This window comes from Barbus barbus (genome assembly GCF_936440315.1).
Source record: "Barbus barbus genome assembly, chromosome: 4".
Lineage (NCBI taxonomy): Eukaryota > Metazoa > Chordata > Actinopteri > Cypriniformes > Cyprinidae > Barbus > Barbus barbus.
This window is the reverse complement of record NC_136732.1, coordinates 39,390,629-39,413,212: the sequence shown is the minus strand read 5'-3', so window position 1 is coordinate 39,413,212 and position 22,584 is coordinate 39,390,629. Positions and strand designations below refer to the sequence as shown.

The 22,584-nt window shown below is 36.3% G+C and overlaps 1 protein-coding gene across 1 annotated transcript in view; it reads left to right on the top strand.

The window, feature by feature from the left end:
- The window catches only part of LOC306863379 (mucolipin-1-like), a 37,623-nt gene that overhangs the window by 8,920 nt on the left and 6,119 nt on the right, over positions 1-22,584 (top strand). Inside the window, exons 2-8 of the mRNA XM_079406684.1 lie at positions 15,498-15,748; positions 16,350-16,517; positions 18,389-18,545; positions 20,020-20,101; positions 20,903-20,999; positions 21,459-21,558; positions 21,635-21,741. Coding sequence (XP_079262810.1) covers positions 15,498-15,748; positions 16,350-16,517; positions 18,389-18,545; positions 20,020-20,101; positions 20,903-20,999; positions 21,459-21,558; positions 21,635-21,741 — 962 coding nt within the window. The remainder of the gene's footprint in view (positions 1-15,497; positions 15,749-16,349; positions 16,518-18,388; positions 18,546-20,019; positions 20,102-20,902; positions 21,000-21,458; positions 21,559-21,634; positions 21,742-22,584) is intronic.

Below are 22,584 nucleotides of genomic sequence, written 5' to 3'. Positions count from 1 at the left end.
GTTTTCTGCAGGCCAGTTAAGTTCTTCCGCACTGACTGAATCAATCATTTTATTTTTTTTAACCTTGCCTGTCCAAACTGTTGCTATAAAATTAGTAAAAAAAAAAAAAAAACACAATTCCCTAAAATATCATTATATGCTTTAACATAAACATTTGTAGTCATGGAAATTACTGAATCATTAGACCTGTTCATTAGAAGGGGGTGTCTTAATACTTTTGTCCATATTGTGTAGGTTTTTGTAACAGAATTCCCAGGGGTAAATAAAATAAAATGGTATTTGTGCTTGAATGAAGGATTCATTTGAAAATAATTTTGATTCAAGCCATTATGATTACAGAGTTATAAACTAAAAAGCAAATATATCTACTACAGTTCTGCCTAGTGTCTGATTGGGTGCCTGAGCAATGGGGTTCATTTGGATCCTTTTCATCAACATTGGGAAAGTATTTATGGCTTTGGTCTCTGATGTCTAGACTCTAGACAAAGGATCTCTGCAAATATGATATGGTCCCAGCCTGTTTGATGCTTTGACTCATAATAATAAGCATACATATATGAATAGTATGTTCTTAGTACCTTTGTAAAGCCTACATAATAATGAAAATTACACTCTACACACATTAAAATCACTATTCATCACTTTGAAGGAGGCTTGGCTTTTAACGCCCATATATGTACTAAAAGAACACTCCCACTAAAGGATCAGTGCAAGATTATCCTTGATTGTGTGCTTACAATACATACCTGATGATTCTAGGATTGTTACAGCCATCTCCTTACGCAGCTCTGACAGGAGGCGCTTATTGGAAGGTATCACGATTTCAGATGGTGTCACTGGAAAAGCCTCCACTGTCTCCTTAGCCATCTGTTGGGTAACATAAATATAATTAAATAAACTTGCCAAATAAATTATACATAGCAGAATAAGAAATTTAAATATTACACTATTGAGGTTATGCAAAAATTTGTGTTGTTCCAAGGCTACATAAAATTGTATTGTTACCTGCATGACATAAACGCCACAGCTGCAACCATCTTTCTGTATGCTGTGGTTCAAGACACCATGTGTCCATTTCACATCCACCCAGTCTGTCTTACTATGAATTATCTGCCGCATCTTGAAGTATTGTCTAAACGTATGTGAGAATTGTACAGTATATTATTGCATTTACAATTGGTTAATATGTCACTAAACTGTCCCCCAAGTTTTTAATAATCCTACTTCATATTGTACTGTATGATAATTAAGAAAAAATAAATAATACAATACCTGAATCTCGTGGCAGCAAGTTCAGAATCTTTTTCTTCATCTACATCTTGGGGATCCACCACAAACACTTTCAGCAATTTCCTATTGAGATACTATTAAAAACATGTAGTTTAGTTTAGTTTTCCATGTCCATAAATAAAAAACTGTAGTTTGACAATGGTTTTACACACCAGAAATGTCCAGTGGTTACTGTCGACCTGCAAAGAAGATGAAATATAACACATTAATTGTACTTGACCTTCTGACCTTTTTATTTTGCCTTAAATAATAACTGTAAAGTCTAACCTTTTTGAAACTGTGATTTGACAATGTAGACCTCTCCCCAAATACAACAACACCGGCAGAGTAGTGGTTGGATACAATTATTTATTTGAATTCAACAGTGTTTGGAAGTATTCAATCATCTGAAAAAAACAAAGGAAATTAAATTAATGCCCTTAAAATTCATTACAATAAATATGTAAGTATTTCTAAAATGTATATTTACTTATTAGACTACCAGTAGTGACAGTGAACCTCCATGCACAGTAAGGACTGTTTAACATTTTGTAAACTTGTATGTATAAATAAATTGTATACAATGATCATTTGTCGTTGTTGTTATAAAAAGACAATGTACATTTTGTGTATATATTTACCTTTCAAGTCCAAAAATGCTTTCACATAAAACTCTAGCGCTACAAATACGACAATACATCCTGAAATGTAGGTTTGAAATCTCATGTAGCATTTACAGCAGTGGCTAATTTAAATCTTTACTTTTATAACTGTACATCAATGCTTGCTAAACAAATGTAGACATGATTACTGCCCCATTCAACCAGTTGTGTGGCTTGAGGCTTTTGAAATCTGTTAGGCGCAATGTATATGTCACATCCATGTGAAATGACTGAATCACTGCAACTACTACTTCACTGTCCTTTGAATTCCAAAAAGCCTAAAAAAAACATTAGATTGGAGGAAAAAGAATCAATCATTTTAATACATATTACACAATCACTGCACAACAAGAAATGACTAAAGACCTAGCATATATTTGACCATAGCGTTGACACTTTGTGTACATTTTCATGAACATAATTTATAGGCAGTACTCTTCCATAAAGACTTTTAGTTTTTCTTTCTGATAAGTTCCACAAGGTCAAATTATTTATTTATTGTTGTCTACAAGTACAATGCTAAATAAAATATCTTCGTATATATTAAATGCATGAAAATGTATCCATATTTGGTATTTTTATGCAGATATGTAATCAAGTTGTTTTGTTTTCCCGAGCAGGATGTTTGAATGTTTTAAGCAACACATTACAGGTGTTGGACGGAGGTAACGGTACAACATAGTTACAGGGACCCTAGGGCAGGATTGTCTGTGACAACCCAACTTAAAATCAACTACATTTTAAAGTTAGTGGAATTAACCCTTAACAGAGGCACATTATCACAGATACACACACAATATAACAGGTACATTTTGTATTATAATTTTTTTTACCTGTACAATGTCATCATTACGGACATGAGTTGAGGCCTCAGTGACACTGTCCGTTTCTTTCTTTTTGCCTTTGTGCTTTGCGACAGAAGCTTTTGATGCCTATGAAAACAAACATAAGAGAATTAACATTTGCATGTTGTTGTGAAATACACTGATAATATTATAGACTATGTGTAATATAACATGTCGTCATGCCCTTGAAAATGCCAAAAGTTGACTTAGCTCTGTTTCTTTGTTTTTGGATTTGGACTGCTTTTGATGCCTATGAGAACAAACAGAAGAGAATCACCATTTATTTGTAGTTGTGAAACCAAAAAAAAAAAAAATAGTTAAAGGATGTATGTGCATTGAAACATGTCATCATGCCCTTGAATTAGTCTTACCTGTAAAGTTTTAGATGCTACTTTGACATGGTCTGTTTTTGTCTTTCCGGACTGCGAAATGAAGGACATGATGCAGTGTGTAACAATTATCTTTTGTGTTAATCTTAGAAATACTTATTATATAATGTCACCTTTCTATGGTCATCTATGTAATTATAAAAAATATATTGGGTTTTAAGATTTTATTAATGGCCATAATACTCACTTTTGCTTTTGGAGAAGGTATAACGTCTGGGGTATGAAAGTATTTTGTTTTCTTTCCTTTTCAGTCACACATGCTCTTCTTGGCCTATTTTTCTTCAGAGTCCTCCAATCTTCCTTTTTTCACATTTAAACACTTCTGTAACATTCTGTCTGGAAGGTCGTGTTGCAAAATGTGCTCCCTGTACCGGCCTTGCAATCATGCATACATTTTTTGTATGAATTTTGCTGGCCGATGGTGCAGTTTCCTCTGTAAGATTTTGTCTTTGATAATACAGAACCAGTTTTCAGAATGACATGTCATTCGTCTCATGGGTTTTCTGTAGGTCATCGCTGATATCTCTATCTCTGATAGACTCCCTGTCGTTGTATCTTTTTAAATCACCAAGCATTATCCCTGACCAGAGTGGAAAAATTGGCATATATTCTTTCATGAGAATATCCAGTATCCCTGGACAATAGTATTTGTTGTTGCCCATTTCTGTTTTGTCTTCTGGATCTTCAAAAGACGTGACAGCGTCAAGTACACCAGCAAATTCTTTGGTAAATGGTGACCTGGCCAGTATTGTTTTAGCCTCTGGAGGGATGTAGTCACCCACTGCCTGCTTCTCATCCAGTGTGTCTTCTGGAATTTTTATTCCACGAATGTGGTCATGAAGTTGTTGAAGACACTGATTTACACACTGTGTGTTTGCTTTGGTGTAAAAGACATGGCACATGCACTTGAAAATGTCTACTGCCCTCTTAAGACTTGTGGTGTTTATTAGTTGTGCCACACGGTGAGTAGCAAATTCTTTCAAGCCCTTGTCAGTTGTTCTTCTGCCAATAGCTCCTTGGACTGCCTTAATTATATGGGCAGAACATAGGTGAAGAATAGTTTGTCTACTGAAGTCTGTCATGGTGTCATTTCCTTTGACTAATTTGTAGCTTTTCATCAGATACACATGTATGTCTTGCTTGTTGAACGACAACAGGACACTCTGGATGAGTGCCCAACTGGTCGGTTTTAACCTGGTGTATGTTGTAGAGAGTGAGTTTCTGTATCTTGGTTACAGTCTGATGCAACCAGAAAGACACATTCGGGATGGTGTGGTCATTTGTTATCATTTCAGAGACAGGAAGAGGAGGCTTGTCTTGTCCATGCCCTGGTAGATTGATGCTGTAGTACAACACCCTCTTTGTCTGACTTGGAATTCGAATCACAACCCCTCCAGTTGCATCTAAATGCAAGGTAATAGGATGTCCTTTTCTGAGGTGTTGTACAAGAATGACCAATCCTGTCTCAGTGTATAGATGAACTCCAAATGGATCCACCTGCAGATGCTGGACATATCCTGGGCAAAATCTGTATGACTGATCTGTGTCTTTCATGATTTTCTGTGTCAACATCAGCTCCAGGATCACGTCATCATGCAGTCTTAAGCTTTTCTGAACTTCACTGGAAATTACTTTGAGTATGTTTTTACTTAAACTCCTAGTGATGTTTCCAGCCATCAACTCAGGAATGGGTGTTTTTCTGATATTTTTGTAGTAGACATTACTTACTCCTTTTAACACTTCTTTGGCAATCTTGCCTCTCTTCTGATAACTTGCAGGGCGGGACCCTACCTCCCCTTTCAAGTGAGTTACCTTACCAATTCTTGTCACCTGAATTGGAATTTGTTTGTCACTGCTCAATGGTTTTTGTCTAATCCGGAAAATATAATGCGCATTGCAAGATTTAAAGGAACATGATTCCTTAACTGTCATAAATGGACACCGATACTTTCTACTGCGAGCAACCTTTAAATGCTGGTATGTGAAAACAAGTGTGTAGCAAGGATTTTGTTTCCTGAATTTTTCATAAATGAAATGTGTCCATGATGTCTTCAGTTTTCTGCTACCTGGTAAAGGCCTTATCTTTTTCCATTTCCATGTGGAAATGTAAAGTGTAAAACACTTGGGTCCTGGCCTTGTGCTTTCTGTATGGCTTCTTTTGATGTTGCTGTTGGTCCTTAGACTTTGATGCCATGCCGCACTCTCCATCACCGTCTGTCAGCCCCACAGGTGAGGAATGGTCCGCAGGCTCTGGTGCCACGCCGCACTCTCCATCACTGTCTGTCTGGTCCACAGGTGAGGGATGGTCCGAAGGCTCTGGTGCCACGCCGCGCTCTCCATCACTGTCTGTCAGCACCACAGGTGAGGGATGGTCTGCAGGCTCTGGTGCCACGCCGCGCTCTCCATCACTGTCTGTCTGGTCCACAGGTGAGGGATGGTCCGAAGGCTCTGGTGCCACGCCGCGCTCTCCATCACTGTCTGTCAGCACCACAGGTGAGGGATGGTCTGCAGGCTCTGGTGCCTCGCCTCATGTCCATGATTTTTTTGTGTGTTCATATTGCTAATGTGACCAAAGTCACCAAGTGTCATCCCATTCTGATGATGCTAAGATTTTTAAAATGTCAAAATATAAAATTTTTCGGTCAAAAATGACCGAAGAGGGCCAGAGGGAGATGAAAACATAATTTTACTGTAAAATAGTACAGTAAAATTTGTAGAACTGGGATTTGTAGAAGTCATTGTTAACTAGTTGCTGATTAGCTTTGCATATTACAAGATTATTGGCTGTTTACTGGTACTAATAAATAACATATTAATGCTGCCTTCAGCGTGATCCAATTCTGCATCCCTTAATGCTATCAAATACCTAAACTTAAACACCACAACAACTGTCTTACTATTAATAAGCATAAAAAGTCAATGGTAATCGTGAATATGTGTTCCATACTGAAGTGTTTCTGTTTTTAATGAAAAAGTAAAAAACTATTTATTTTTTTCTCAAAATTTTACAAGACAGAATTGTTTTAGAGTGAGAAGAGGAATGTTGATTTAAAATGTTGGCATGTTGAAATCAATCAATTAATTAATCCATGTATAAATATGTACAACAAAAATAAATCCTGCAAAAAAGGACCTTAATAATGTTATAACCTTATAACCTTTTTAATCATTGTTAATTTTCATTACTATTAGTATATTAGTATATTTATATAATTCATAATAGTACTATTAATAATATTTCTATGTATTATTGATATATCTGCCTGGACTTATAGTGTCTGGCATTATATTAGGGTTTTACATAATAAAAACAACAGCATGTTGTGCAGGTCCATCAACATGTGTTTTTGTGTGTGTGAGTGAGTGGCAGTTTCTCTCTGCAAATGATGACGTTGTAGGATGTGACAGCATATGAAATGCACAACAAGTTTATAGTTACAATATGTCTCCTTCCATTTAAATGTAATATATATATTTTTTTCAGATGGAAAAATGCAGTTTTACAAATGCTAGAAACATGTTTTTCGAAGGAAAGATTGCTATCAAAAAGTACGCCTAGGTTCCTAGCTGATGACGAAGAATTTACAGAGCAGCCATCAAGTATTAGACAGTGATCTAGGTTATTACATGCAAAAGTTTTTTGTCTAAATATTAACACCTCTGTTTTTTTTCTGAATTTAGCAGTAAGAAATTGCTAGTCATTCAGTTTTTGATATCAACTATACATTCCGTTAGTTTTGCAAATGGGTAAGTTTCATCGGGTCGCGAAGAAATATAGAGCTGAGTATCATCAGCATAACAGTGAAAGCTAACACCGTCTTTTCTAATGATATCTCCCAAGGGTAACATGTAAAGCGTGAAAAGTAAGGGGCCTAGTACTGAGCCTTGAGGTACTCCATAATGCACTTGTGATTGGTATGATACCTCTTCATTTACTGCCGCGAATTGATGGCAGTCAGATAAGTAGGATTTGAACCATGTCAGTGCACTTCCTGTAATGCCAACATAATTTTCTAGTCTATTTAAAAGAATAACAGTATGGTGTCACAATATAAATGAGACGGACAAGTCGAGTGCAAGGCAATTGGAGTTTCTTTTATTGTGATAGGCAGAATTAGCCAGAACATTAACAGTCACTGGAAGCTCACTTAACTGAAGTCAACAACTCTTAATTCAGTATCTCCTCCAGAATAGTCTAAACGAAACTTAAAAGTCCAAGCAGGTAAATCCAGCAGGCAAACCAGCAGGTCAGAATAACAGGTAAGTGCAGGACATAAAGATCAGGATTCAGTGGGTAAGTAAGGAGCCACAGAGGAGCTTGCAACCTCGAAACCTGCTGAGTGAATGAGCTGAATATCCTTCTAAGCAGTGCAGTTAAGTGATTGCAGGTGGTGCTAATTAAAAGTATACGTGGCTGGCATGGCTGGTGATTCTGTGACATATAAATTCAGTATATTTATTACTTACTTAATGGAGAAGAGGAGAGAAGTATCCTCAGCTTGTCAGAGCTACTCACACTTACAGTTGGGCAAAAAAGTATTTAGTCAGCCACCAATTGTGCAAGTTCTCCCACTTAAAAAGATGAGAGGCCTGTAATTTGCATCAAAGGTACACTTCAACTATGAGAGACAGAATGGGGGGAAAGAATCCAGGAAATCACATTGTCTGATTTTTAAAGAATTTATTTGCAAATTATGGTGGAAAAATAAGTATTTGGTCAATAACAAAAGTTAATCTCAATACTTTGTTATATACCCTTTGTTGGCATTGACAGAGGTCAAACGTTTTCTGCAAGTCTTCACAAGGTTTTCACACACTGTTGCTGGTATTTTGGCCCATTCCTCCATGCAGATCTCCTCTAGAGCAGTGATGTTTTGGGGCTGTCGCTGGGCAACACGGACTTTCAACTCCCTCCAAAGATTTTCTATGGGGTTGAGATCTGGAGACTGGCTAGGCCACTGCAGGACCTTGAAATGCTTCTTACGAAGCCGTTCCTTCGTTGCCCGGGCGGTGTGTTTGGGATCATTGTCATGCTGAAAGACCCAGCCACGTTTCATCTTCAATGCCCTAGCTGATGGAAGGAGGTTTTCACTCAAAATCTCACGATACATGGCCCCATTCATTCTTTCCTTTACACGGATCAGTCGTCCTGGTCCCTTTGCAGAAAAACAGCCCCAAAGCATGATGTTTCCACCCCCATGCTTCACAGTAGGTATGGTGTTCTTTGGATGCAACTCAGCATTATTTCTCCTCCAAACACGACGAGTTGAGTTTTTACCAAAAAGTTATATTTTGGTTTCATCTGACCATATGACATTCTCCCAATCCTCTTCTGGATCATCCAAATGCTCTCTAGCAAACTTCAGATGGGCCCGGACATGTACTGGCTTAAGCAGTTCTTGCTCACCGTTCTTGTGATCATTTTGACCCCACGGGGTGAGATCTTGCGTGGAGCCCCAGATCGAGGGAGATTATCAGTGTTCTTGTATGTCTTCCATTTTCTAATAATTGCTCCCATAGTTGATTTCTTCACACCAAGCTGCTTGCCTATTGCAGATTCAGTCTTCCCAGCCTGGTGCAGGTCTACAATTTTGTTTCTGGTGTCCTTCGACAGCTCTTTGGTCTTGGCCATAGTGGAGTTTGGAGTGTGACTGTTTGAGGTTGTGGACAGGTGTCTTTTATACTGATAACGAGTTCAAACAGGTGCCATTAATACAGGTAACGAGTGGAGGACAGAGGAGCCTCTTAAAGAAGAAGTTACAGGTCTGTGAGAGCCAGAAATCTTGCTTGTTTGTAGGTGACCAAATACTTATTTTACCGAGGAATTTACAAATTAATTAATTAAAAATCATACAATGTGATTTCATGGATTATTTTCCCCCATTCTGTCTCTCATAGTTGAAGTGTACCTATGATGAAAATTACAGGCCTCTCTCATCTTTTTAAGTGGGAGAACTTGCACAATTGGTGGCTGACTAAATACTTTTTTGCCCAACTGTAAATGTGATCAAAAAACAAAAAATATAATTTTTAAATTATTTAATTCTTCAATTTAAAATCATTTACCTGTTGGGAGTGTGTTGACACTCTGTGTAGTTGGATTGCTGAGCGCCAGAAAATCAGTAATGAGGTGTTTTGACAGTTACACAAAGAACGATTTCAACATAAAAGTGTTCCTTGGGATGCTTAGGTTCTAAATAGAAACGTTACCACTCCCGGCTCTGTGTGGATTAATTCACATCTATTTTCATAGCTCTTTTGACAATACATATTATTTCAAAGCAGCTTAACAGGAAATGTATTAAAATATTTTAAAGAAGTGTGGAGTACTGGGCTGTGCTGCCATATTCTGTGGTAAATTTGCTTACTAGCATGAAGGGTCTTAAATCTTTACCAGAAAAAAAAAAACAATCCTGTAATTCAACAAGGTTAACGTGTGGCAGGGTTAAAAATGACATGATTTGGAGGGAGGCAGTTTTTGACAATAGGGCCTACCTTAAGTTTTCTTTTTAAATAATTTTTATTCAAGTGCCCTCGGGTCAAGTCAACTCATGTTTTTATTTATTGTATTAGTATTATTATTATTACAATCATTTTGTGTGTGTGTGTGTGTGTGTGTGTGTTATGTATTATACTGGTATTCCCTAAGTCATGGGGTCCAAATGTCAACACCGGTATTACAACTTTGACTTGGTTGGGATTTTTTTTGTCCCTATGAGTAAACAAGCATATGATTGACGAAAGTTATTACAAAAAGAAAGTTAATTTTGGACATGCAATTCCCTTTTCTACCAGTAGTGGTAAAATGGAAGGTTGTGAAAAATGTCCACTGCCCCCCTCTATTGATGGACACTGGTCTCATGTCTCTATCTTCCTGATGACGAAAGTTATTACAAAAAGAAGGATAATTTTGGAAATGTAATTCCCTTTTCTACCAGTAGGGGTAAAATGGAAGGTTTTGAAAGATGTCCACTGTCCCCCTCTATTGATGGACACTGGTCTCATGTCTCTATCTTTCTGCTGATGAAAGTTATTACAAAAAGAATATTAATTTTGGACATGCAATTCCCTTTTCTACCAGTAGGGGTAAAATGGAAGGTTGTGAAAGATGTCCACTGCCCCCCTCTATTGATTGACATTAGTCTCATGTCTCTATCTTCCTGATGACGAAAGTTATTACAAAAAGTTTATTAATTTTGGACATGCAATTCCCTTTTCTACCAGTAGGGGTAAAATGGAAGGTTGTGAAAAATGTCCACTGCCCCCCTCTATTGATTGACATTAGTCTCATGTTTCTATCTTCCTGATGACGAAAGTTATTACAAAAAGACCGTTAATTTTAGACATGCAATTCCCTTTTCTACCAGTAGGGGTAAAATGGAAGGTTGTGAAAGATGTCCACTGCCCCCCTCTATTGATTGACATTAGTCTCATGTTTCTATCTTCCTGATGACGAAAGTTATTACAAAAAGAAAGTTAATTTTGGACATGCAATTCCCTTTTCTACCAGTAGGGGTAAAATGGAAGGTTGTGAAAGATGTCCACTGTCCCCCTGTATTGATGGACACTGGTCTCATGTCTCTATCTTTCTGCTGATGAAAGTTATTACAAAAAGAATATTAATTTTGGACATGCAATTCCCTTTTCTACCAGTAGGGGTAAAATGGAAGGTTGTGAAAGATGTCCACTGCCCCCCTCTATTGATGGACACTGGTCTCATGTCTATATCTTCCTGATGACGAAAGTTATTACAAAAAGAACGTTAATTTTAGACATGCAATTCCCTTTTCTACCAGTAGGGGTAAAATGGAAGGTTGTGAAAGATGTCCACTGCCCCCCTCTATTGATTGACATTAGTCTCATGTTTCTATCTTCCTGATGACGAAAGTTATTACAAAAAGAAAGTTAATTTTGGACATGCAATTCCCTTTTCTACCAGTAGGGGTAAAATGGAAGGTTGTGAAAGATGTCCACTACCCCCCTCTATTGATGGACACTGGTCTCATGTCTCTATCTTCCTGATGACGAAAGTTATTACAAAAAGTTTATTAATTTTGGACATGCAATTCCCTTTTCTACCAGTAGGGGTAAAATGGAAGGTTGTGAAAGATGTCCACTGTCCCCCTCTATTGATGGACACTGGTCTCATGTCTCTATCTTTCTGCTGATGAAAGTTATTACAAAAAGAATATTAATTTTGGACATGCAATTCCCTTTTCTACCAGTAGGGGTAAAATGGAAGGTTGTGAAAGATGTCCACTACCCCCCTCTATTGATGGACACAGGTCTCATGTCTCTATCTTCCTGATGACGAAAGTTATTACAAAAAGAAAGTTAATTTTGGACATGCAATTCCCTTTTCTACCAGTAGGGGTAAAATGGAAGGTTGTGAAAGATGTCCACTACCCCCCTCTATTGATGGACACTGGTCTCATGTCTCTATCTTCCTGCTGACGAAAGTTATTATAAAAAGTTTATTAATTTTGGACATGCAATTCCCTTTTCTACCAGTAGGGGTAAAATGGAAGGTTGTGAAAGATGTCCACTGCCCCCCTCTATTGATTGACATTAGTCTCATGTCTCTATCTTCCTGATGACGAAAGTTATTACAAAAAGAAAGTTAATTTTGGACATGCAATTCCCTTTTCTACCAGTAGGGGTAAGAAGAAAGGTTGTGAAAAATGTCCACTGTCCCCCTCTATTGATGGACACTGGTCTCATGTCTCTATCTTCCTGATGACGAAAGTTATTACAAAAAGAAAGTTAATTTTGGACATGCAATTCCCTTTTCTACCAGTAGGGGTAAAATCGAAGGTTGTGAAAAATGTCCACTGCCCCCCTCTATTGATTGACATTAGTCTCATGTTTCTATCTTCCTGATGACGAAAGTTATTACAAAAAGACCGTTAATTTTAGACATGCAATTCCCTTTTCTACCAGTAGGGGTAAAATGGAAGGTTGTGAAAGATGTCCACTGCCCCCCTCTATTGATTGACACTGGTCTCATGTTTCTATCTTCCTGATGACGAAAGTTATTACAAAAAGAAAGTTAATTTTGGACATGCAATTCCCTTTTCTACCAGTAGGGGTAAAATGGAAGGTTGTGAAAGATGTCCACTGTCCCCCTCTATTGATGGACACTGGTCTCATGTCTCTATCTTTCTGCTGATGAAAGTTATTACAAAAAGAATATTAATTTTGGACATGCAATTCCCTTTTCTACCAGTAGGGGTAAAATGGAAGGTTGTGAAAGATGTCCACTGCCCCCCTCTATTGATGGACACTGGTCTCATGTCTATATCTTCCTGATGACGAAAGTTATTACAAAAAGAACGTTAATTTTAGACATGCAATTCCCTTTTCTACCAGTAGGGGTAAAATGGAAGGTTGTGAAAGATGTCCACTGCCCCCCTCTATTGATTGACATTAGTCTCATGTCTCTATCTTCCTGATGACGAAAGTTATTACAAAAAGTTTATTAATTTTGGACATGCAATTCCCTTTTCTACCAGTAGGGGTAAAATGGAAGGTTGTGAAAGATGTCCACTGCCCCCCTCTATTGATGGACACTGGTCTCATGTCTATATCTTCCTGATGACGAAAGTTATTACAAAAAGAACGTTAATTTTAGACATGCAATTCCCTTTTCTACCAGTAGGGGTAAAATGGAAGGTTGTGAAAGATGTCCACTACCCCCCTCTATTGATGGACACAGGTCTCATGTCTCTATCTTCCTGATGACGAAAGTTATTACAAAAAGAAAGTTAATTTTGGACATGCAATTCCCTTTTCTACCAGTAGGGGTAAAATGGAAGGTTGTGAAAGATGTCCACTACCCCCCTCTATTGATGGACACTGGTCTCATGTCTCTATCTTCCTGCTGACGAAAGTTATTATAAAAAGTTTATTAATTTTGGACATGCAATTCCCTTTTCTACCAGTAGGGGTAAAATGGAAGGTTGTGAAAGATGTCCACTGCCCCCCTCTATTGATTGACATTAGTCTCATGTCTCTATCTTCCTGATGACGAAAGTTATTACAAAAAGAAAGTTAATTTTGGACATGCAATTCCCTTTTCTACCAGTAGGGGTAAGAAGAAAGGTTGTGAAAAATGTCCACTGTCCCCCTCTATTGATGGACACTGGTCTCATGTCTCTATCTTCCTGATGACGAAAGTTATTACAAAAAGAAAGTTAATTTTGGACATGCAATTCCCTTTTCTACCAGTAGGGGTAAAATCGAAGGTTGTGAAAAATGTCCACTGCCCCCCTCTATTGATTGACATTAGTCTCATGTTTCTATCTTCCTGATGACGAAAGTTATTACAAAAAGACCGTTAATTTTAGACATGCAATTCCCTTTTCTACCAGTAGGGGTAAAATGGAAGGTTGTGAAAGATGTCCACTGCCCCCCTCTATTGATTGACACTGGTCTCATGTTTCTATCTTCCTGATGACGAAAGTTATTACAAAAAGAAAGTTAATTTTGGACATGCAATTCCCTTTTCTACCAGTAGGGGTAAAATGGAAGGTTGTGAAAGATGTCCACTGTCCCCCTCTATTGATGGACACTGGTCTCATGTCTCTATCTTTCTGCTGATGAAAGTTATTACAAAAAGAATATTAATTTTGGACATGCAATTCCCTTTTCTACCAGTAGGGGTAAAATGGAAGGTTGTGAAAGATGTCCACTGCCCCCCTCTATTGATGGACACTGGTCTCATGTCTATATCTTCCTGATGACGAAAGTTATTACAAAAAGAACGTTAATTTTAGACATGCAATTCCCTTTTCTACCAGTAGGGGTAAAATGGAAGGTTGTGAAAGATGTCCACTGCCCCCCTCTATTGATTGACATTAGTCTCATGTCTCTATCTTCCTGATGACGAAAGTTATTACAAAAAGTTTATTAATTTTGGACATGCAATTCCCTTTTCTACCAGTAGGGGTAAAATGGAAGGTTGTGAAAGATGTCCACTGCCCCCCTCTATTGATGGACACTGGTCTCATGTCTATATCTTCCTGATGACGAAAGTTATTACAAAAAGAACGTTAATTTTAGACATGCAATTCCCTTTTCTACCAGTAGGGGTAAAATGGAAGGTTGTGAAAGATGTCCACTACCCCCCTCTATTGATGGACACTGGTCTCATGTCTCTATCTTCCTGCTGACGAAAGTTATTATAAAAAGTTTATTAATTTTGGACATGCAATTCCCTTTTCTACCAGTAGGGGTAAAATGGAAGGTTGTGAAAAATGTCCACTGCCCCCCTCTATTGAATGGCACTGGTCTCATGTCTATAGGCCCTTTAACTGAGAAGCTATTACAAAAACACCACCCACTGAGCTATAGCAAAAAAAACGAAGAAAACTAGTACTTTCCCCACGGTCCCTTACTGAAAACTGCGCTCAGAACGATCTCTCCCGGCTTAATGCACATTGCGACGGCTTGTGCGGGGCAGTGCTCACTATATAGAGCGAAAATACTGAAAACGAAGGCTGTGAAACATGATCAGTTTTGTCCTTTTGGCGGTCATACCGTTTAGATTTTTTTAGAGCAAGTCGTTTTGAAGTTATTGGAGTTTATCGCCGAATGTGTCACGAATATCGAAAACAAAACCAACTTAACCCCGCTTATAAAACTATATAATAGTAGCTATGCTAATGAGGCAGAAATAAAGGTTTCCATTGTAATTTGCACAATTTCAAACCTTCATTCAGTGTTTCTCAAACTTTTTACACCAAGTGCCACCTCAGAAAATATTTACATTTATATTTAGTTATTTAGCAGACGCTTTTAACCAAAGCAAGTTACAAATGAGGACAATGAAAGCAATCAAAATCAACAAAAAAACGATATTTGGCTCTCCAAGTACCACCATAATGAGTAACATTAAAATATAGTAACGCAGTAGGCCTAATTATTCAGCTACAGCTCAAAACGAGGCAGTTTTTACTCCTAATAATGATATTTATTATTGTAGGTCACTTTAAACATTGTAAATACAGTTTAAACATTAACACTGCACTGTGCTTACATACAGGTAAATTAAATCTTAAATGAATAAATTAAAATGTACTGTATCTAAAAGTTAAATAAAAACTGTTTTGTACTTAAAAAGTAAAAAAAAAAATGTAAAGTTAAAAAATGTGCAGTACTTGATCAAAAAAATCAAAAAATAAATAACACAGGCATCATTTAGCCACCTTGCAAACTTTTTAAAAGTGTCTTAACATTAATTTATATTTAATTCAGTGATTCCTCTGCGTACCACACTTTGAGAATCAGTGCACTAATTCATCCTCCTCGTTCATCTGTGTGTGTCTCCTCAGAGACGGAGCGTCTGCTGGCCCCCGTCACGGGATACGGCTCCGGCGACCTGAACGGCGGGTGTCATCGCAGCCCTCCCGCCCTGGACGTGAACAAGCCGGGGTCACGGCTGCGGGCCGAGGAAGAGGAGGAGGCCCTGAGGAGGAAGCTGAAGTACTTCTTCATGAGCCCGTGTGATAAATACCACGCCAAAGGCCGCAAACCCTTCAAACTGGCCCTTCAGCTGCTCAAGATCATCATAGTCACTGTACAGGTCCATAAAAACACCCACCCACACCACCATACATTATTCCTCATATCCAAAGTGACATAAGCCACTCATTAATACTTGATTGCTTTCAGAGTCATTTTTAACACTCTGTTACTGTTTAACTGTTGTGAAATCATGCAGCATCATGTAACATATAAAAACTAGTGCTGTCAAACGATTAATCGCGATTAATCACATCCAAAATACAGTTTTTGTTTACATAATGTATGAGTGTGTACTATGTATATTTATTATGTATATATAAATACAAACTCATGCATGTGCATATTTAAGAAAAATATGTTATATTAAATATATTTATATATAATATAAAATATAATCATAAATGTATATACATGTAATTTTGTTTATAAATATATAATGCATGTGTGTGTATTTATATATACATAATAAATAAACTAAATACGCATACATATGTTATGTAAACAAAAACGTTTATTTTGGATGCGATTAATCGCGATTAATCATTTGACAGCACTAATAAAAACACCTTTAAATGCATATAATTCATATTTTTCAATATATTTGAATGGATTAAGCTTCTGCATGTATTAATGGCTCTGTCTGTCTCTGTCTGTGTCAGCTGGTGCTGTTTGGTCTCAGTAATCAGATGGTGGTGGCGTTTAAGGAGGAGAACACAGACTCCTTCAGGCATCTGTTCCTCAGAGACTATGTGGATGATTCGGAGGAGCCGCTGTGTATCCACACGCAGAGAGATGTCTACGATCACATTAAGTATGCCATAGAGCAGGTACTGACCCGCAGATTTATATATATATTTATACTTTTATTCTTCACGGATGCATTAAATCAGTCAGAAGTGACAGTAAGACATTAATAATGTTGTAAAAGATTTCTATTTCAAATAAATGCTGCTCTTGTGAACTTTCTATTCATCAGAGAATCCTGAAAAATGAAATGTATCACAGTTTCCACACATATATGAAGCAGCAACTGTTTTCAACATTGATAACAATCAGAAATGTTTCTTGAGCAACAAATCAGTATATTAGACTTATTTCTGAAGATCATGTGACACTGAAGACTGGAGCAATGATGCTGAAAATACAGCTTTGATCAGAGGAATAAATTACATTTTAATATAAGTTCACATAGAAAACAATTACATTAAATTGTAATAATATTTCATAATTTTTTTACAGTATTTTTTTAATCAAATAAATGCAGCCTTGGTGAGCAGAGGAGGCTTTTCTCAAAAATATTAAACTCTATTAACACTCTTAACTGTTGAAAGCTAGTGTAGCCTAATAAATAATTAAATTAAATAATTTGAACTCACTAAAGACATTATATTGATTGCTACAGTCAGTGTTGTTTCAATAATTGTTGCTAAACCGAGGATGTGAGCAACATTAGCACATCAGATGATTGTTGAAACGCTGACATTCGTGTCAAAACTCTGAGCAGCAATAAAGAAAGTGATTATTTATGCGGCTTTATCTGTTTATTTTAGGATTATTGTCTCAAATCAAGTGTTAGCGTAAGGCTTACCGCATACTGTACAGTAAATACTGCCTACAGTTTTAAACAAAGATTTCACCAAGCAGTATGCAGTATAGTATCTCAGACAGTTTGTTCTGTTTTATATTGCACATTTTATCAAATGCAGATCGTCTGAACTCATGCATACAGTAAATTCACATGCTATGAATATATACTAGAATACATCCAGTACTGGGTAGTAACTGATTACTTGTAATCTGTATTACGTGATCAGATTCTAAAAATGTACTTGTAATTAGATTAAAATGCTTATGATCAAATTACGTATTTTTATTGATTGTGTAATTAAATGTTATTTACACAATAGCAGCAAATTATTAAAAATGCTTATTTTTTTCCCTTAAAATGAAAAATATTAACATTTTTACTATTCAGGTGTTTTATTTGAATTGTTTTCAATTCAAAATGAGTTAATTTCATTTGACATTTGTATGATTTCATAAACTCGCTAACCACTTGCAGTTCATTCACGAACCCCAGATTGGGAAACGCTGGAGTAATGTAATGTTTAATACACTTCATGATGTTGGTAAAGAATGGAATAGGTTTCTTATGAGTTGGGTCAAAAGTAATCAAAAAGTAGTCCGAATACATTACCTAATATGTGTAATCCAATAGATTACATTTCAAACTACAATTTTTCCGTCATGTATTTTGTAATCAGTACTGGACTACAGTCAGTAAATATTCTGCTCACACTTTATTTTGATAGTCCACTTTAGACTTACTAACTATAAGTAACTTTGGAACTACATGTCAACTAATTCTCATTAATTCGCAAGTACATGTCTACTAACTCTCAGAGTAGACTGATAGGGTAGGTTTAGGGTTAGTAGAAAACTTGCAAAGTATCTCATATTCAGTATGTTGTGGACCCATCAAAATAAAGTGTTAGAAGATATTAAGCTGACAGTCTACTAATACTCTAATGACTGCTAGTTGACATGTAGTTGCAAATTTACTCACTGTTAGTAGAATGTCTAAAGTGGACTATCAATATAAAGTGTTACCAATAATCTCGCCAGCTCTGTGTGTTCTGCAGAGTCAGTATGCTAGCAGTAGTTCACCTGTCTCTCTCTCTCTCTGTCTGTCTGTCAGTATCTGGCTCTGCCGCAGACGTCGGTGGGCAGGTACGCGTATGTTCAAGGTTTGACTCTGAATGACAGCGCCCTCTATCTGTGCCAGCGCTACTACAGGAAGGGCACCATCGACCCGGTTAACGACACGTTTGACATCGACCCTCATGTCGTCACTGGTGGGCAGAAAATCCATTTTTGTATATAACTCTGATTTTAAAACAGAGAGACGTCACTCTGTCTGCTGCTTACGCTTTTTTAGTTTGAAGTTAGCAAGCACATAAATATGCAAGACACACAAATATTAGAGAGAAGAGAGGCATTATCAATTATATTGAACTAGTTTAGTTGATGTTTTTCATTATTGGGTGGAATATAGATTTATTTATTAAAGCCAGCTTGAAATCGGAATTGACACCACTTGTTTTCCTGATGCATGTTACTGTTTATATTGTGAGCGATTCATCTGTGCGTTATTCTTTTATTGATTTAGTGTTTTGTAATCTTGCAGTCTTAAATTAAAATGCAATATTGCATTCAGATCTGTATCACTGCAAAACATGATCAGCATTTTTGTGTTGATTTCCAGCACCAACATCTAAAAATGATTCTTATATCACGATTTATTTCAGTATTTTCTGAAAAGATTTATAAAAATTAAGTGAGTTTATGCTTAAAGCAAGAAAAAGCATCTGCTATTGGAGTATGAAATATGAAACTTAATCAAAGTGGAAAATATCTCTTTTTCCTTTTATTTTTATTATTTAAAATAATAATTATTTTACTTATTATCATTTGTAAAATATTAAGTTTTGTTTTCTGAAAAAAACAATGTATGTGCTTAAATAAAGAATCAAATATTTTACATTCTTAATCATTTTAAATTATTTAATGATTTTATTTCAAAATAATAATTTTGTTTATTATTATTATTATTATTATTTATAATATTTTTCTTCCCAATACATTTTATTGTTTTAAACAAACACATTTTTGATTAGATGTAAAGTCTATGTTTTCTGAAAAATGTAAGTAATTTGGCTTCTCAAGTAAATGTCTTTTTAAAAATCTTTTGAGATATTTGTAATGGAAAACAAGACAGAAGTGCCAAGTAAGAAGAGTATTTTTTGCAGTGCTCCATTCCTGTTTACAGTGCTATTTTTTTCAATGCATTCACTAAACGATGGAGAAAATGTTCAACAGTCATTTCACTATGAAATATGCCACAATATGGTTGTAAATTTGATTGCAACTTCCATTTCATGCCAACTTTTTCCATTTCTCTAGACTTGTGCACCATCTTGGTTAAATTAAACTGACTTCATTTTAAATGGATTCTGGGATTGTCTTCTCTACAAAGGATACGCATGATGCTGCCTTATAATCATCTATAATTACTATAATCAAACCAATCTATCTGAGAGCGCAGAATAAATATGCTGGAATAGTGTTCAACATTAGCAGTGATTCCTGCAGATGCTTTCTGTTCTACAAACTCAAACAGTTCTAAATTCTACAGCATCTGTGTTCTGATTCCACTGTTGCCTGGCAACACAAAGCCGCTGTCCGTTTGAATCATCAGTGATTATAATTGAGGCATTTTCAATCAGAGTGCTTTTGTTCTCTGTTTCTGTTTTTTTTGTGTTGGTTTAGACTGTATCGGAGTGAATCCACCACCAGACCCCGAGAATCCACCGCAAAACCACTACAAGAACATCACCCTCAATTTTCAAAAGTGAGATTCACACACACACACACACACGTTAATAACGTCACGTGTAGAATATAACAAATCTATGAGGGCATACTAAACACTTTTATTGGGTATATATGAAACACAATAATCACACACCAACACAAATAGAACATAATTTACTGATTTATCAGTTGTTTTTAACTTCAAATGTGACCCTGGACCACAAAAACAGTCATAAGGGTAATTTTTTTGAAAATGAGATTTATTTCATCTTTATTTCATCTTATTTTACTGAAGAAGTAAGCTTTTCATTGATGTATGGTTTGTTAGGATAGGACAATATTTGGCTGAGATACAACTTTCGCAAAAAAATCAAAATACTGAGAAAATCTCCTTTAAAGTTGTCCAAATGAAGTTCATAGCAATGCATATCACTACTCAAAAATGAAGTTTTCATATATTTACGGTAGGAAATTTACAAAATATTTTCATGGAACGCGATCTTTATGTAATATCCTAATGATTTTTGGCATAAAAGAAAAATGGATAATTTTGACCCATACAGTGTATTTTTGGCTATTGCTACAAATATCCCTGTGCTACTTTAGATTTAAGGTACTTAAGGTTTTGTGCTCCAGGGTCACGAATCATCTCCAAAAAAGGTGGTTTAGCTCAATTTCAGGGCCAGTTTTTTTGCAGGAGTAACTGTAGCTCAGTAGAACACACACACACACACACACATACATACACACACACCGATCGCTGATCTGTGTAAATGTGCCATTTTTTGCATAATCGTTGCTCAAGTTCCTCTCTGAGCGTCTTTCTGTCTCTCCTCAGGTTGATTAATGTGACGATCCAGTTTCAGCTGAAGGCGATAAACATCCAGACGATTATCAATAATGAGATTCCTGACTGCTACACCTTCTCCATCACCGTACGCGCAGATTTCACAGCACACTAAACTCAATTTACTAAATCAAATAACGGTTCATCAAATTATATTATCATTCTAAAGTTTGGCATCTTTATGATTTTTAATGTTTTTTGAAAGAAGTCTGTCTTCTGCTCAACAAATCTGCATTTATTTGTTCAAAAATAAAGTAATAACTGAAAAATGATTATATTTTAAAATAACTGTTTCTATCTGACTATATTGTAAAAAGACACTTATTCTTGTGATCAAAGCTGAAAATTCAGCATCGTTGCTCCATCCTTCAGTGTCACATGATCCTTCAGAAATCAGTCTAATATGCTGATCTGCTGCTCAAAAACACATTTCTGATTATTGTCAATGTTGAGAACAGCTGTGTGTAGCAGTGGTGAGCAGGAAACGTTTGAACAGGGTGTTATATTATGGAATAGGATTGTCATATTTAAGGCACCTGTGTTTCAGATCCTGTTTGATAATAAGGCTCACAGTGGTAAAGTGAAGCTGAGTTTGCTGAACGAGGCGTCCATTACAGAGTGCAGAGACACCAATGTGTCGGGACACGGTGAGACGACGGTGAGCGCTCATTTGTCTCTCTGTGATCCTGCTGAAGCTGAACGTGTCTCTGTTTCTGTGTCCAGCGGACAGTTACGCGCGCGTGGCATTCGATGTGTTGGTGGCGGTGGTCTGCGGTCTGTCTCTGGTGTTGTGCGGACGCTCCATCCTCAGAGGAATCATCCTGCAGCAAGTAGGGCCCTTTTAAACCACAAAACATGAATCCAGTATGTTCTGCATGTCACGTGACCTTTAGCCTGTTGTCATCAACTTCATCTCCAGAGCTGCTCTGAAAATCAAGAGTATTTCATGTCTCATGTCCTATACGCACAGAAACTTCACAGCAACCTGTCAAAATAAAAGTTTGGGTTAAATTTAAATTGTGACAGAAATATATATATATACAGTGCCCTCCAAAAGTATTGGAACAGTAAGGCCAATTCCTTTATTTTTGCTGTAGGCTGAAAACATTTGGGTTTGACATCAAAAGATGAATATGAGATGAGAGATTAACATTTCAGCTTTTATTTACAGGTATTTTCATCTGGATATGATACACAACTTAGAAAATAGCACCCTTTGTTTGAACCCTTTGTTTTCAGCCTACAGCAAAAATAAAGGAATTGGCCTTACTGTTCCAATACTTTTGGAGGGCACTGTATATATATATATATATATATATATATATATATATATATATATATATATATACATACATACATACATAAATACACACATATATATATATATATATATATATATATATATATATATATATATATATTATTTTTAATTTAATTTTTTACACTAGAACGTACCTCTCAATGTAAATTTTATTTTTAATGAATAATCACACAATTTATCTTCCATGTTTTAATATTAAAATATTGACTAAAATATTAATTAAATTGTTAGTTTCATGCCTTCATTTGATTACCAGAAAGTTTAAATTCATAACACAAAATTTCCGAACAAATAAAACCTATTGTTAAAAAAAAAAAGTTTTTATAAATTAAATTGATTAGACATGCTTGTT